The sequence below is a fragment of the Rattus rattus genome, chromosome 1, assembly GCF_011064425.1.
Source record: "Rattus rattus isolate New Zealand chromosome 1, Rrattus_CSIRO_v1, whole genome shotgun sequence".
NCBI classification, from domain to species: Eukaryota; Metazoa; Chordata; class Mammalia; order Rodentia; family Muridae; genus Rattus; species Rattus rattus.
This window is the reverse complement of record NC_046154.1, coordinates 222,705,011-222,719,206: the sequence shown is the minus strand read 5'-3', so window position 1 is coordinate 222,719,206 and position 14,196 is coordinate 222,705,011. Positions and strand designations below refer to the sequence as shown.

The following is a 14,196-nucleotide window of genomic DNA, read 5'->3' as shown; positions in this document are numbered from 1 at the left end:
TTTCATTGTGATCAACACAATGGTCTCATGAACATGATACTCCTGCCAACTATTTTCAAAAGAAACTTGTTACTTGATAAATGAATTCGTAGCATTTTAAATAATTCAGGTGATGTGGTTAATTTTGTGTGTCAAATAACTTGACACAGATAATTTAATATTGGTTTTATGATAATTTTATTGACAGTATGGGTTCAAGAGATGTGTCACTAAATTTGCTAAATAAATTCTTATGAATTTCAGTTTTAGTGGAAGTTTTATTTGTTCATTTTTGACATGTATCAGCAAGACAGTTTGTACTCGATGCATAATAGCCAATCCAATTGAAAACTTTATATTTATTTATATTTGCTATTAAGCATAAAAGATATGGGTAACTTAAAAACATGAACATTTAGCAATAGAATTTATTTCCTAGTTGTCAATTACATTCTTAATCAGTATGTACTTACCTATATTCCTAACAGATTATGATATCATTAGATACATGTTAATCAGTCATTTCTTTAAAAAAGTTTAAGCAACATGATTTTCCCCACATTTTATCATTTCGCAAACAAACACAAGCTACAGTACTTTTGAATCTTAATGTTGCTGCTTAATTACCAGGGTAAATTATATTCATATTTATTGAGGAAGTTTAAATTAAAAAATAGATTGAATATAAAGGTAAATTGAACATTAATTTCAGGTTTCAATATAAAAGATAACTACATAAGATCAATATAGCATTATTCTTAAACTTGTTTTATTAGTTACTTTTGTTTGGATCATAACGTTTAATGCTTCTGGACAGTGACAGTTATAAAGAAGCTTATTAATAAAACACAGCTTTCTATCTTTTCAAAGACTTTTTTATTTCTGTTCCCACTTCTCTTATTTGTAAACATATTGTTGGATGGACTCAAACTATTTAACCTAAGTGGACACAGCTTTGAACTTGTGACTATTAATACACTTGACATGCAAAATTCTCAACTACAATGAACTTATGGCTATTATTCCATTCAAGATGCAAAATTCAGAACTAAAATGTGCTTATTAAGAATACTGCCATCAGACATAACAAAGCAGAGGCATCCTTTGATTTTACACATCAAGTTCAATGACTTTGGTAGTGTTCTCACCTGTTGGAATTTTCCCATGCAAACTTTTGTAAATGATGCTTAATACAAGGAGAAAAGCAAACTAAAAATTGACACAAATGATCAAAAATTAATAAAATATGTAAATGATAACTCAAATATAATTGGAAAATTAGAAGTCTTTGGATTTTTTTTGGCATTATTTTAGTTTGGAGAGAAATGGATGCAGTCGTTGTTTTGCATGCTTTCACTTTAAATGTTTACTACATTTTTACCACTACATGTCATTATTATTATTATTTATTTGAAAACTTTCCCTGGCATATTTCAAATAAAATAATGAAATTACAGAAATGACAGGATCAGGGAAGAAAATCTTCACAAAGCAATGCTCAAACAAATACCTATGAAAATCTTCTTTGACTGTTACTGCACATTAAATGTATTCATTTTTTAAATTTTTGGTGACCAATACTCAAGTTTAGCACAATGTTTTTTAACGTTTTGATGAATTAGATGATAATTAGAAATGAATGTGTCATAATCTTTGAATTGGAAAAAATAAAAAAGAATTGCAAACTAAGTCTTTTTATAAGATAGTATTTTGTAATTCTATAAATTATACTTTTATAATGGCTTGTGTTTATTATCTCACATATTTATTGTTAATATAATAAAACTTTTACAACCATAAACTTTATTAAAATGCATCATAAATCCAAATTGGAAATTGTACATGCCATTTCTGAATTTTATAAGTTGCATGTGTAACATACGTCATTCTCCATTTTCATGATTTGAAATGTGATGCATATTCATGATTTGAAAAGCATGTTTTGTATATGTAAATCATCTCATTTTTTATTTTGTTATATGGAGAAATGTCTTAATAATAATACTTTTATATTTTATATATGCTTCATGTTGTAAACATTATTATAAAATATAACTCAATTTCACTACTTACAAGGCAATCTAATTTGTTAAACCACATTTTATATACATCTTTCTATTTTATGTGATGAATAGATTTTTTTTTGGATGTACATTTTTTTCCTTTAATTTGGGCGTATGTCTTGTTATGTTTTACTGTGCTATAAAAGGCAACTATTTTGTAATTGTGCAGTATAATTCATGCTTTAAAAGCAAACTACTAGGTTTAATAGTAAGATATTTTACATAATAAATCCTGCCTTGTTGATGTACTTCATTCTAAGGATTTTGTCAACAATGGTCTTTGCCACATGAAACATTTATGTGTGTGAACATATTAAATGAATTTATTTTTAAATGATCTATTTACATAATTAAAACCTAAGTTTAATATACTTTCAGCCTAAGATATATGAATATTATTATTCTGAATTTGATTATGTTTGGTGTAAATAATAACAAATATAAAATGGAAATGGGTGTTTCCCTGCCTTAGTGAGTCACTTTGATTCTCATGTCTACCTCTGTTAAATGGAATTATTTTATGTATTCTCACGAAATCTTATTTAATCTTCACCTTAGAGATGTCTCAATATTGCAAGTAAACCCAGCATACCAGCAGATTATTCAATCCCATTCTGAAAAAAATAATGGTTAATTGTCGCTGCTAAATGTTCAGATCTCACACTTTCTCAAAATTATGTTTTTGAAACTGTAGGTCACAGTTAACATGTTTGTTACTCCAACTCCTTTTCACCACGACAGTGCGAGAAATGTGACGTTTGCGTGGTGAATATTTGTAGTCACATTTCCCTTAAATCATCTTACTTATCGATAATCTCTTTCAGGCTTTATCATTAAATCCATTCATTCATTTATATTTATTTTCAATATTTTTGAGTGCCTATTGTGCTCTAGCCATGAATCTACAGATGGGACTAGAGCCATGAGCACATATCCAAATACCTGAACCTCTGCTTTTCTCGCATTCTAGTGTGTCGATGGAAGGAAGAGATTGAATGTGTGAGACATAACTGATTTATAAATATCCGGTGAAACACATGCTTGGCCAGACTTTGGTTTCATAGAAATAAAGTTTTTCTTGCTTCATCATTAAATCTTGCTATATCTGGGTAATGGAGAAGTAAATGATCTCTACCAACCACTCACTGCTCAGCGGTAGAATCTGATACTCACGCCTCCAAGAGTAGTTTGCACAAGGAACTTTCTCTCAGTTATCCCAAACATAGGTTTGAGTTCCCAGTTGAATCTGGATGAGTGTCTATGCCCTGGGGGATTAAAGAAAGTGGTTCGTGCAATCGGACAATGCGTGTTTTGGTGATTAATTAATGACACAATCAAAGCCTGTTTCCAAAAATAAGAATCATCAAAAAATTGTTACTCAAATGCAGTCTTTTTCAGATTAGTCATGATGGCTTTGTTGTGGGTGTATTCAGTCAGATCAGCTTTGTAAGAAGTTTTAGAGACCCATGTTTTAGAGTACAAATTCGATTATTTTTCATAATTTAGTATGGCAGGTTTATAGTTAAATTTACTCATTGAAAATCAAAAGCCTTGCAGCTGTACAGGTGGCAAATGGTTGCAAGCACTTACTGCAAAGTACATGAAATAAACCAGAGCTCAGTTACCAGAACCTAACTGAGACACCCCTCTGCCACCTATCTGATGTCTTAGTACCCTGCCCAGAAGACACACACGCACGCACGCGCGCGTGTGCACACACACACACACACACACACACACACACACACACACCCCACACTTAAAAATAAAATTTCAAATCTAATACTGGGCATTATGGTAAAGCAAAAAAAAGTTTAAATATTAGCTTAACAATCTGGCTTTCATGTCATTTTAAAACAGAAAGCTTCATTAAGTTCCCAATCAAATTATAAGAACTTTTCATAGAAATGAGAATATCATTTTGCAGAAATGCCACATCATGCAAATTGGTCCACGAAGGTCCTATAAGCAGTTCTCATTTGTTCATATGAATAGAGGATATCCTTGTTAAATTTAATTTTAGTAAGTAGCACAGAATTATTTGAACCGCTATTATGTATGTAGTAGATTGGAACTTCCACACAATGATATAAGTACTTAATATTTTTATGATTAATATTTTTAAATGCATCTATTATTCAATATAATATGTTAATTGGCATGTACAATTTATCTTTAGTGTCTCAATATGTGATTATTATATAACTTCTATGAAGCTCTAATGAGTTTCAGAGTGAATATAGCAATTCATATTTCAGTAGTTCATGGCACTTATATTTCTGCTTTTCTGCCTAGCAATTAAGGGCTCCGTATTTGCCCACGTTACCTTTTGAGTTATAGACAAATGGAATTAGCATGCCTAGTACTTGTGGACAGCGTAAGAAAAGAAAAACATAGCTGGAATTCTATCAACTGTTTAACTGGTTTTATTTATTCTTTTCAAGTGGATAAGCAATCATGTATCTGCTTGTATTAACGGTCTAATTAAAAACAGTAGTCAGAAAGGCAAAATATTGAGAAGTATATATGAAAGTAAAGTATGTGTTACTTACTTTAAAAGTGTTCAGAACCTTAAAAAAAAATAGCCAACATCAAACAAAATGGAGAGAAACTTGAAGGAATCCACTAAAATCAGGAACAAGACAGGGCTGCCACTCTCCCCCATCTATTCAACATACACCTAGAAGTCCTAGCGAGAGCAATGAGACAACAAAAGGAAATCAAAGGGATACAAATTAGGAAAGAGGAAGTCATGGTATCACTATTTGCAGATGATATGATAGTATACATAATCGACCCCAAAAATTCTACCAGAGAGTGGCTACAGCTGAACAACTTCAGCAGAGTGTCTGGATATAAAATCAACTCTAACAAATCAGTAATCTTCCTCTACTCAAAGGATAAATGGGCTGAGAAAGAAATTAGGGAAACGACATCCTGAGCAATAGTCAGAAACCTTCTGTGAACCTTTCAGTCTTTATTAATATCTCAGGTCACAAAATTGAATGATTATTTCCTTGTTAAGAATCTAGATTCATTTAACTATATTCTCAATAAGTTTAGTACCTCTATAATAAGATTGTTTCTTACTCCATAAGAAACAGGCCATATCTATAAAATACAACCCTTCTAGACGCTAAGTGAAAAGAAGAGTCTTACTTTGTCAATTTAATAAAGATAATTGGGTAGTTCGATATTTACAATTATAATAAACAGTGGCAAGATACATATATAAATGCATGTTTATAAATTAGCTACATAATATAATGAAATATAAATATGTAGAAATATATAGTTAAAAATAATGTCCCTATAAATAATTCTATTGGCTCTTAGTTGTTTTCACTAAATAAATTCGGTTGTTTAATTTTATTCATTTAAGACCTCTGACCTTCTAAATGAGTCCATTGTTTCTTGCTCATTTCCAGTAAATAAAATAATTTGTTTCATTTTATTCAATTAAGAATTGCTACCTAAAAATTTAGCTTTACATGTGAAAGATATTAATTATTTAACTAATTTAAGAGAGCATAGAAACACATGTAAAGAAGTACCTCATGACCTTGAATAGTTTACCAGGTTGGAAACTTGCCTGTCAAATGAGATTGGGATGAATATTAATACATAACAATTTTTAGTCTCAGTTTTCCATCAGTTTTTTATTCATTCTTTGATTTCAATTTTTCACTTGCTTGTTTTACAATGTAAAAGTTTTTATTTTCCCAGAAATTTGAACTGATATGAAACCAAATTATTCAAAACATAATTTTGAGAAAAGTGTGGTTACATAATGGTTTATTCTGTCAAAACTTTATCTGCTCAAATTCCTCTGATGAGCTCAAAAGAAAACAAAACATTGATTGAGGGACCCATAAGGAATATTTTCTTCTACCTTCATCTGCCTTAATGTATTCTATTAGGATGTTTTATTTTATGTGTAATAACTTTCATAGATTGATGAAAAAATATCCTGGGGTTCCATTGTACTTCACAGTTTAGTATTGTGCTTGTGTTTTACCTCATCATGTTTATTATCCTTAAGGTAATAGTAGAAAATATAATTTATTAAACTTATCAAAAACTATAAATTTAAAAGAAAGAGTTAGCATCTAGTGCTACTGTGTCCCACAGGTTCTTCTCCATTGACCCTCACTGCCTCCATTGGTGAGTTAGAGAAGCATATCAGGACTGCTACTGTTGCTAACACACCTGCAGATGTTACTGTATCCAGTGTTACAGCTGTCACCAGCCATAGACTTTCCGAGGAACAGCGAGTGCAAGTAAGGAGTCTCAGTGATTCAGGTCTGGATCCCAACACATCCGAGGACCAGCTTTCTCCTCATCAAGCAGATACACAAAGTACAAGCAGAAGACCACGAAATGCTGAACAGATAGAAAGAACTAAAGAACTTGCAGTTGTTACTCATAGAGGTATCGATGTTATTTTACTTGTGCCCATTTAGTTACAGCCAAAGCTATATTTGGTGATGATTCTAACTAGAGAATGAGTTGTAAGAGAGCCAAGGTGTAGAAAATGAAGGAAATATGTCCTTCAGATGCCTTCCTCTTTATCTTATGTTTTTTTTGCCAACTTAAAAATAATAATTTGAAGTAACTGAACAATACAGATAAAAAGAACTAAATTATAATAAATTGGAAGAAGAGAAGTTAAAAAGAAACCAAACTCCAATGCAATTGATTTAGAGGGAGGATTAACAGTATAACAGAGTATTTTTAAAAGAGTTAACTCAAGTGAGAGTTAAATACCTGCCCTTATTACTTACCATCCCACACAGCTTTAAGAAATAAAATATAAAACAACCATTTTTATAAATAAGTGCACATACAGGCATACACAGAATCTGTACAATATAGGGATTATCAGTATTTGCATAAAATTTTAAAGTGTAAATTAGCAACTAAGAAAATTGAACATTTTGTAAAGCTGAAATCGTATCTGGTGCTTTCTTTTTATACCTTCATGATACAATTTTAAATGAATTATTGTCTCATACAATTGTACCAATATATTATTTTAATTTTGAAAATATAATAGCTATGCTTGGTGTTATGAATCCAAAAATAAAATTAACTTATATTTTACTTTAAGAGACAATATATTATAAAAATTTTGACTCAGAGCATGTAACTTTAGGTAGGTTAGGAAAAACAGCAATCAGATTTTTTATCTTTCTATGTGGTAAAATACTTAAATATAGATAACAAAACTCCCTAGTGTCAAATAAAATAAAGAGTTCACTTCTATCAAGATGAGCATAATTTGAAATATTCATCTAGTGAGCAATTGAATATGTAACACATATACATAGCAATTTTTACTCAGACTAACATATGTTCTTTAATCTGTATATGGCTTATTAGTGTAGATGTGAATGCTTTGCATATACCATAATATACATAATTTTTAAAAATGATTTTGAGCACTCATTCAGAGAAATTAAGTTCTGGTGACATAAGTTAATAGAAAAGAAAATCAAGCAAACTACATCTCAGAAAGAAGCCTATAAATACTTTAATTTATCTTGGATATACTTGCAATAATTCTTTAAATCATATATTTTAAAGTAAAATTTTATCATCCAGTAATTTCTTTTAAAGCAGTATATTGTCATCACCTTGTTTCTCTGTTGAAATCTGACTACAAATACTACTTTTAATAAGAAAAGAAGAAAATCATTTAAATTTACTGAAAAAATCCTATTAATGAAGGTACCAAACTACTCTACAATGAGGATAATTTAAAAAAAATCAGGAAACAAGATGACTTACGAGGCCTACCATATAAATAACATATATGAATATGAAATCTTGCTTAAATTTCCCATCATCTTTTGTGAAAAGCAGTGGAACTAACATCAATAGTTTGTAGACATTAGAGTAATAACTAATCAGAATTAAAATAGAAAAGATAAATTAGAGTAAGTAGTCAATTGATTTTCTATAAAGTGTAAAATTATTACTATAAACTTTACCATCAGGAGAATTCCCGTGTTAGATGTGAAAACATGTCTCAGCTAATGTTAGAATCTTTCTGCTCAGTTTAAAAGAGTTGTTTCCTATATCAATTTAAAAATGAATTTTAGACACTACTTATTCTGAGACGCAATCTATCTTTGGAATATTCTTCATTTTTTTATGTTGACCCAATAGAAAAATGATTATAAGAAGGCATTCATTTGCTATATCCATTATTATTTTCAGCCAATTAAATTTTTACATTTCTACCATATTAAATTTAATCAAATTTGATCTCACTGTAGCTCTAATATCTGGTAATTCTTCCATTGATTCTATTTGTCCACTGTAGTTGATATCTTTAAGACAAAGTTACTAATATGATGAGGCAAACATTAACCATTTCTATTACTTTGGGAGTACAGTGCTCCTATTATTCTATTTGAGTATTGATTTGAAAACCCTAAAATAATAGCACATTTTCTGACAATAAAACTCTTCAATAACTGTTTCTAACAACTCCAAATACTTAAATGGTGTTTGGTTGATATCAAATACATCTTCTTAAAAAATAAATTAATTCAGTTCATATTATATATCTGTGCTTCCTGAGAAACAGGGTAGTTTTTACGGGGCATGAATAACATGGCTACCACCTTCAAAAGGCTGTTTTTGATGGAATATATAGAGAAAATGAGTCTGGTTTGATGAGAATATTTTATAATATCCAATGCTATTTAGAATAAGGAACATGTGGTAGAGTGCTTGAATCATTTAAAATAATTAACTCAACACAAATCACTTCTTTCATTGTCTATTGTATTCTCCATCTCCCAAAGATTTGCCTAAAAGGAAAATCCTGTTTGGCAAACCTTTATTGATGGTGTGGGAGCTTATAATATGACTATTGCCTCAGTCTCTTCATTTGTCTCCTACAACTCTAATAAACAGTATAGCTTTTTCCTTCTTTTCTTCTTCCTTTCCTTCTTTTTCTTCCTTTTTCCCTTCCTTCCTTCCTTTCTTCCTTCCTTTCTTAAATCTACATTTAGACTTCCAAATGTATTTTCTTTTTATTTGTCTAACACAGCATTTTCTCTCTTTAAATATGTTCAATTATATATTTTATTTTTGAGGATTATAATATAATTATGCCATTTCCCACTTTTCCTCTATCATCCTCCTAACTGTCCCGAAAGTAATTCCCTGACCTTTTTCAAATTCATGACCTCTTTTTGTTAATTGTTATATACATAAACACATACATATTTACTGATTATTTGCATATGTAGTATATATGTATACGTATATGTATGTATATATAAATAATTAGTATGTATATACTGTATATACTATACATAGATTGGTATATGTATATATGTACTTTGTGTGTGTACATATATATACAGTATATAATATATATACTATCAATGTGCTAAAACTATATATGGTATATTTATGTGTATGTTATATGCATATATACTATTTTTACATGTGTATATATGTGTATATATGTATATATATGCATACATACACATATATTCCTAAATACATAAACTCAAGGTTCTCAGTATGTATAGCATTACTTATATGCACATTTTCAGGGATGAGGCTTTAATATTGAATTATAAACTGATATGCTGTGCCCCAGGGATGACTACTTTTCCTCTCTCACTGTTCCTGAGTTGCTTAACTGTTGTGTAGTATTAGATCTCATGAGAATTTCTTGTCCAACACAGCATGTCAATTGTTGTCTTTGTTGAGTTCATATCTAAGTGGACATGTTAGTGAGCCTTCTTAGGATTGGCTTTCGTAATCCTAGGAGACACAAACTCATAGAACACTCTTTATTCTTACTGAATTTCTGACCTTTCTTTTGTAGAATTACCATTTGGGACTGGGCTCTGCAAGGTCGCATTTTGATTAGTTGTGTTTTTCAAGCCATTCTTCGAAGCACTTTCTTCCTTTTAACCAGACAAGTGTAATTTCGATTCTTTTTTAAAATTTTAAATTGTATTTATTTTTACACTCCAGATTTTACTCCAGTCCTGGTCCAATCCCTGACTGTTTCAAATCCGATATGTCCTCCTCCATCCTTGTCTCCACTCAGATGTGCCCATCTAACCCCCCCACCAGACCTCTATACTTCCTGGGGTCTCCAGTCTCTTGAGGGTTAGGTTCATCTTCTCTGACTGAACCCAAACTCAGGAGTCCTCTGCTGTATATGTAACGGAGGCCTCATGTATGCTGGTGTATGCTGCCTGCTTGGTGATGCAGTGTCTGAGAGATTTCGGGGATACAGGCTTATTGAGATTGCCTGCCTCCTCAGCTTCTTCCAATTTTCCCCTAATTCAATCGGGGGTCAGCAGCTTCTGTTCATTGGTGGGTGCACATATCTGCATCTGACTCTTTCAGCTTCTTACTGGGTCTTTTGGCAGATAGTCATGATAGGTTCCTTTTGGTGAACGCCCGATAGCCTCAGTAATGATGTCGGAGCTTGGGGCCTCCTTTTGAGCTGGATCCTATTTCGGGCCTGTTGCTGGATCTTCTTTTCCTCAGTCTCTTCTCTGTTTCCATCCCTGCATTTTTATCAGACAGGAACATTTATGAGTACGAGCTTTAACTGTAGGATAGCAACCCCATTCCTCACTTGATGCCCTGTCTTTCTGCTGGAGGTGAGTTCAATAAGTTCCCTCTCCCCACTGTAGGGCATTTCATCTAGGGTCCCCCTCTTTGAGTCATGGGACTCTCACTTCCCAGGTTTCTGGTGCATTCTAGAGCGTCCTCCAAACCTTTCTCCTGAGGTCGCCTGTTTCCATTCTTTCTGCTGGCCCTCAGGGCTTCAGTCCTTTTTTCCCAGGGAACACCAGATCATGTTCCCCTCTCCCCCCACTTCCATCTTCTTTCCCTCCCCTTTCCCTCCTTCCCTCCCCCTTGTGTTTGCTTTCTTCTCCCCCCAAGTGGGACTTGATATCCCTAAATCATTAGTCTATATAATCAAAGTCTGCTATTGAGACATGCATAGAAAAGTCTCAACTGTAATACTTATCTATGCAGTCTTAGAATCAGTTAGGATAAGATATTGAAAGAAATAATGGTCCTTCTTGCTGCATCTATTTTTTCACAGTGTAATTTTGCTCCCAAAGGTGTATTTTTAAAAGATCTGTTAAACAAATATTCACAATATAGCTACCAAAGAAATTCATTTAAATTAGGGAAATTTTAAGTGACTGTTGCTTACTATAATATTCTATCTCTGGGTTAGGTTTAAAGAAAAGCATCACTCTTTTTATTTTGTCACTATTTTAACTCTTTCATAAAAATAAATATAATAAAATAATATTGTGGTAACACTGTGCTAATATGTTGCTAGTTATTTTGTATATAAATTCTCAGTTTATAAACATCAAATGCCATATTATAGGCTTTGTACATAATTTGAAACTCAAAGGAAACCTTTAGTTAAACAAAGGTTATCAATTTCATTTGAACAAATACTAATGTGGTACAGTGCATGCTGTTTTGCTGAGGTTAACTCTCTGCTAAAGGATAAACACTGGAGAGTTCCCTGTAGTGTAGTTTATTGAATATCCGTAAATTAATATTATTTTGTACTCTGATATTTCTAATTTTTATTGTCGTTTTGTACTCATATTGCAGTTATTTTATTTTGGTCACTTATAATCACCAGAGGCTATTTTATATCATTTTAATAGTGGAAATAAATTGAGATATCTTATTTAACATACATAGTACTTACAAATACAACAATACTGTGCAAATTGAAATGTAGCATGGCTTTTTGTTCTTGGTCATGTAGGGCTTACCTATATGTATTTTATTTGAACAAATTTTGAGCCTCGCTATGTCCATTTCTATATCAGTTTTTAAAATAATAAATAATCTTAAAATACATATTTATCAAGGCTCTTTATACTACCCCGAGGTATGAAATTCGAATACTTTTCTTATGTAATTTGTTGAGCTTTCCGACTATGATAAGTAACATAAAGCCGCTGTATACGATGAACTTAAGAATTAGAAAACTCGGCTGAGACCTCGTTATGTTCTCCTTGCTTAGGATTTCGATCTTGAATAATCACTTTGCTTCCTTTACCACACTAAATGTCGAGACATGCAGGTTCAGAGGACTGTATAACACAAAGAAAAGAAAGAAAGTAAAATGACTGCATGCTAAAGTATTTAATTCATAGTAGTTGTTTTATCAACATCTACCAAATTCATCTTAACTAATTTTTTACTCTCATTGCTTTCTTTTGTTTATTGGATATTTTTATTTACATTTCAAATGTTATCACCTTTCCTGGTGGTTTCCTGTCCATAATCCTCTTATTCCCTCCCCCTCCCCTTTCTTCTATAAGGGTGTTCCCCACTCATCCACCCACCTCTTTTCCTGCCTCTCTGCCCTGACATTCTCCTACACTGGAACACTGAGCCTTGGCAGGACCAAGGACTTCTCCTCCCATTGGTGCCCAACAAGGCCATCCTCTGCTACATATGCAGCTGGAGCCATGGGTCAGTCCATGTGTACTCTTTGGATGGTGACTTAGTACCTAGGAGCTCTGGTTGGTCGTTATTGTTGTTCTTAGGGGGTTGCAATCCTTCAATCCTTTCTCTAATTCCTCCAATGCGGACCCTTTCTCAGTTCAATGGTTGGCTGTGAGCATTCACCTCTGTATTTGTCATGCTCTGGCAGAGCCTCAGACAGCTATATCAGGCTCCTGTCAGTATGCAGTTCTTGGCGTCTGCAATATTGTCTGTGTTTGGTGTCTGTATGTATGTGGGCTGGATCCCATCTTGTTCATATATGGAATTGTACAGAAAAGTACTGACACGCAGGACTAGTAGAGATTTGCCACTGCATGGTCTATTTCTTTCTTCTTTCTTTTTTTTTTTTTCGGAGCTAGACCCCAACAGGGCCTTATGCTTATAGGTGCCGCCGCACCACTGAGCCAAATCCCCAACCCGTCATGGTCTACTTTTAAAGATGATTTCCCTTGCCCATCTGAAGAAGTCTCCCATTTTTTCATTTCAGTCAATCACTGATATCTGAGTAGTATATATATATCTGTAAAAGGAGCTAAAATTTATTTTAAAATCATTTTAAATATTCTATTTTCTATAATATACATTAACAGGTAGAAGGAAGCAATGTATTTGGAAATAAAGTCAGAGAATATTCTATGGATTATGTTTGAACTAATTATAAAAGACTGAATAAAAGTTGAAAGATAAGGACTAAAAGAGCTGAAGTGACTTGAGACCCCATATGAACAACAATGCCAACCAACCAGAGCTTCCACGGACTAAGCCACTACCCAAAGACTATACAAGGACTGACCCTGGACTCTGACCTCATAGGTAGCAATGCATAGCCTAGTAAGAGCACCAGTGGAAGGGGAAGCCCTTGGCCCTGCCAAGGCTGGATCCCCAGTGAACAGGATTGTTGAGGAAGGGCAGTAATGGGGAGGATGATGGGAGGAACACCTACAGAGAAGGGAGGAGAGGTGTTAGGGGATGTTGGTTTGGAAACTGAAAGAATAACATTTGAAATGTAAATAAGAAATGCAAATAAAAGATGGAGAAAATAAAGTAAAAAACCATTGTATAAAAAAAACTTTTTTTTAATCTTTCAGTTTTTTTTTTTTATCTTTATTAACTTGAGTATTTCTTTTTTACATTTCGATTGTTATTCCCCTTCCTGGTTTCTGGGCCAACATCCCCCCTAACCCCTACCCCTCCCCTCTATTCAAAAAACCTTAAATAAAGAACACATTAAGGCACATCTCAAAAATTGGTTTAATTACTAATACACATAGAAATTATTTTGAATGAATAACTTGTTTGAATAAAAATATAAATCAATAACCAAAATAAATAAAATTGATGAGCTATTTTAAAGGTAAAATCATTAACATAAATAAATTTAAATATAAGGGATACTTTTAATATTTAAATTCCAGATATTGGTATTTAAAATTACATTCATGTAGTCATATCTAAAATGGTTTAGAATTGAGTTAACTAAAAGATATACTTTATAATTATTTCAAATTTTATTTATTCATAATACTTCCTAGCACGACTTTTAATGGTGCTATAGTAACACTATATTATACACCTACACAAGGACAACTAAAAATTGACATAAATGAGAACA

The 14,196-nt window shown here is 32.3% G+C and overlaps 1 protein-coding gene across 2 annotated transcripts in view; it reads left to right on the top strand.

Moving 5' to 3' along the window:
* Csmd3 (CUB and Sushi multiple domains 3) overlaps positions 1-14,196 on the top strand; it is a 1,591,133-nt gene that overhangs the window by 809,474 nt on the left and 767,463 nt on the right. Inside the window, exon 7 of one of the 2 annotated variants that reach the window (XM_032915219.1) lies at positions 6,174-6,473. The exons of the other annotated variant lie outside the window; for it this stretch is intronic. Coding sequence (XP_032771110.1) covers positions 6,174-6,473 — 300 coding nt within the window. The remainder of the gene's footprint in view (positions 1-6,173; positions 6,474-14,196) is intronic. 2 annotated transcript variants of the gene reach the window in all.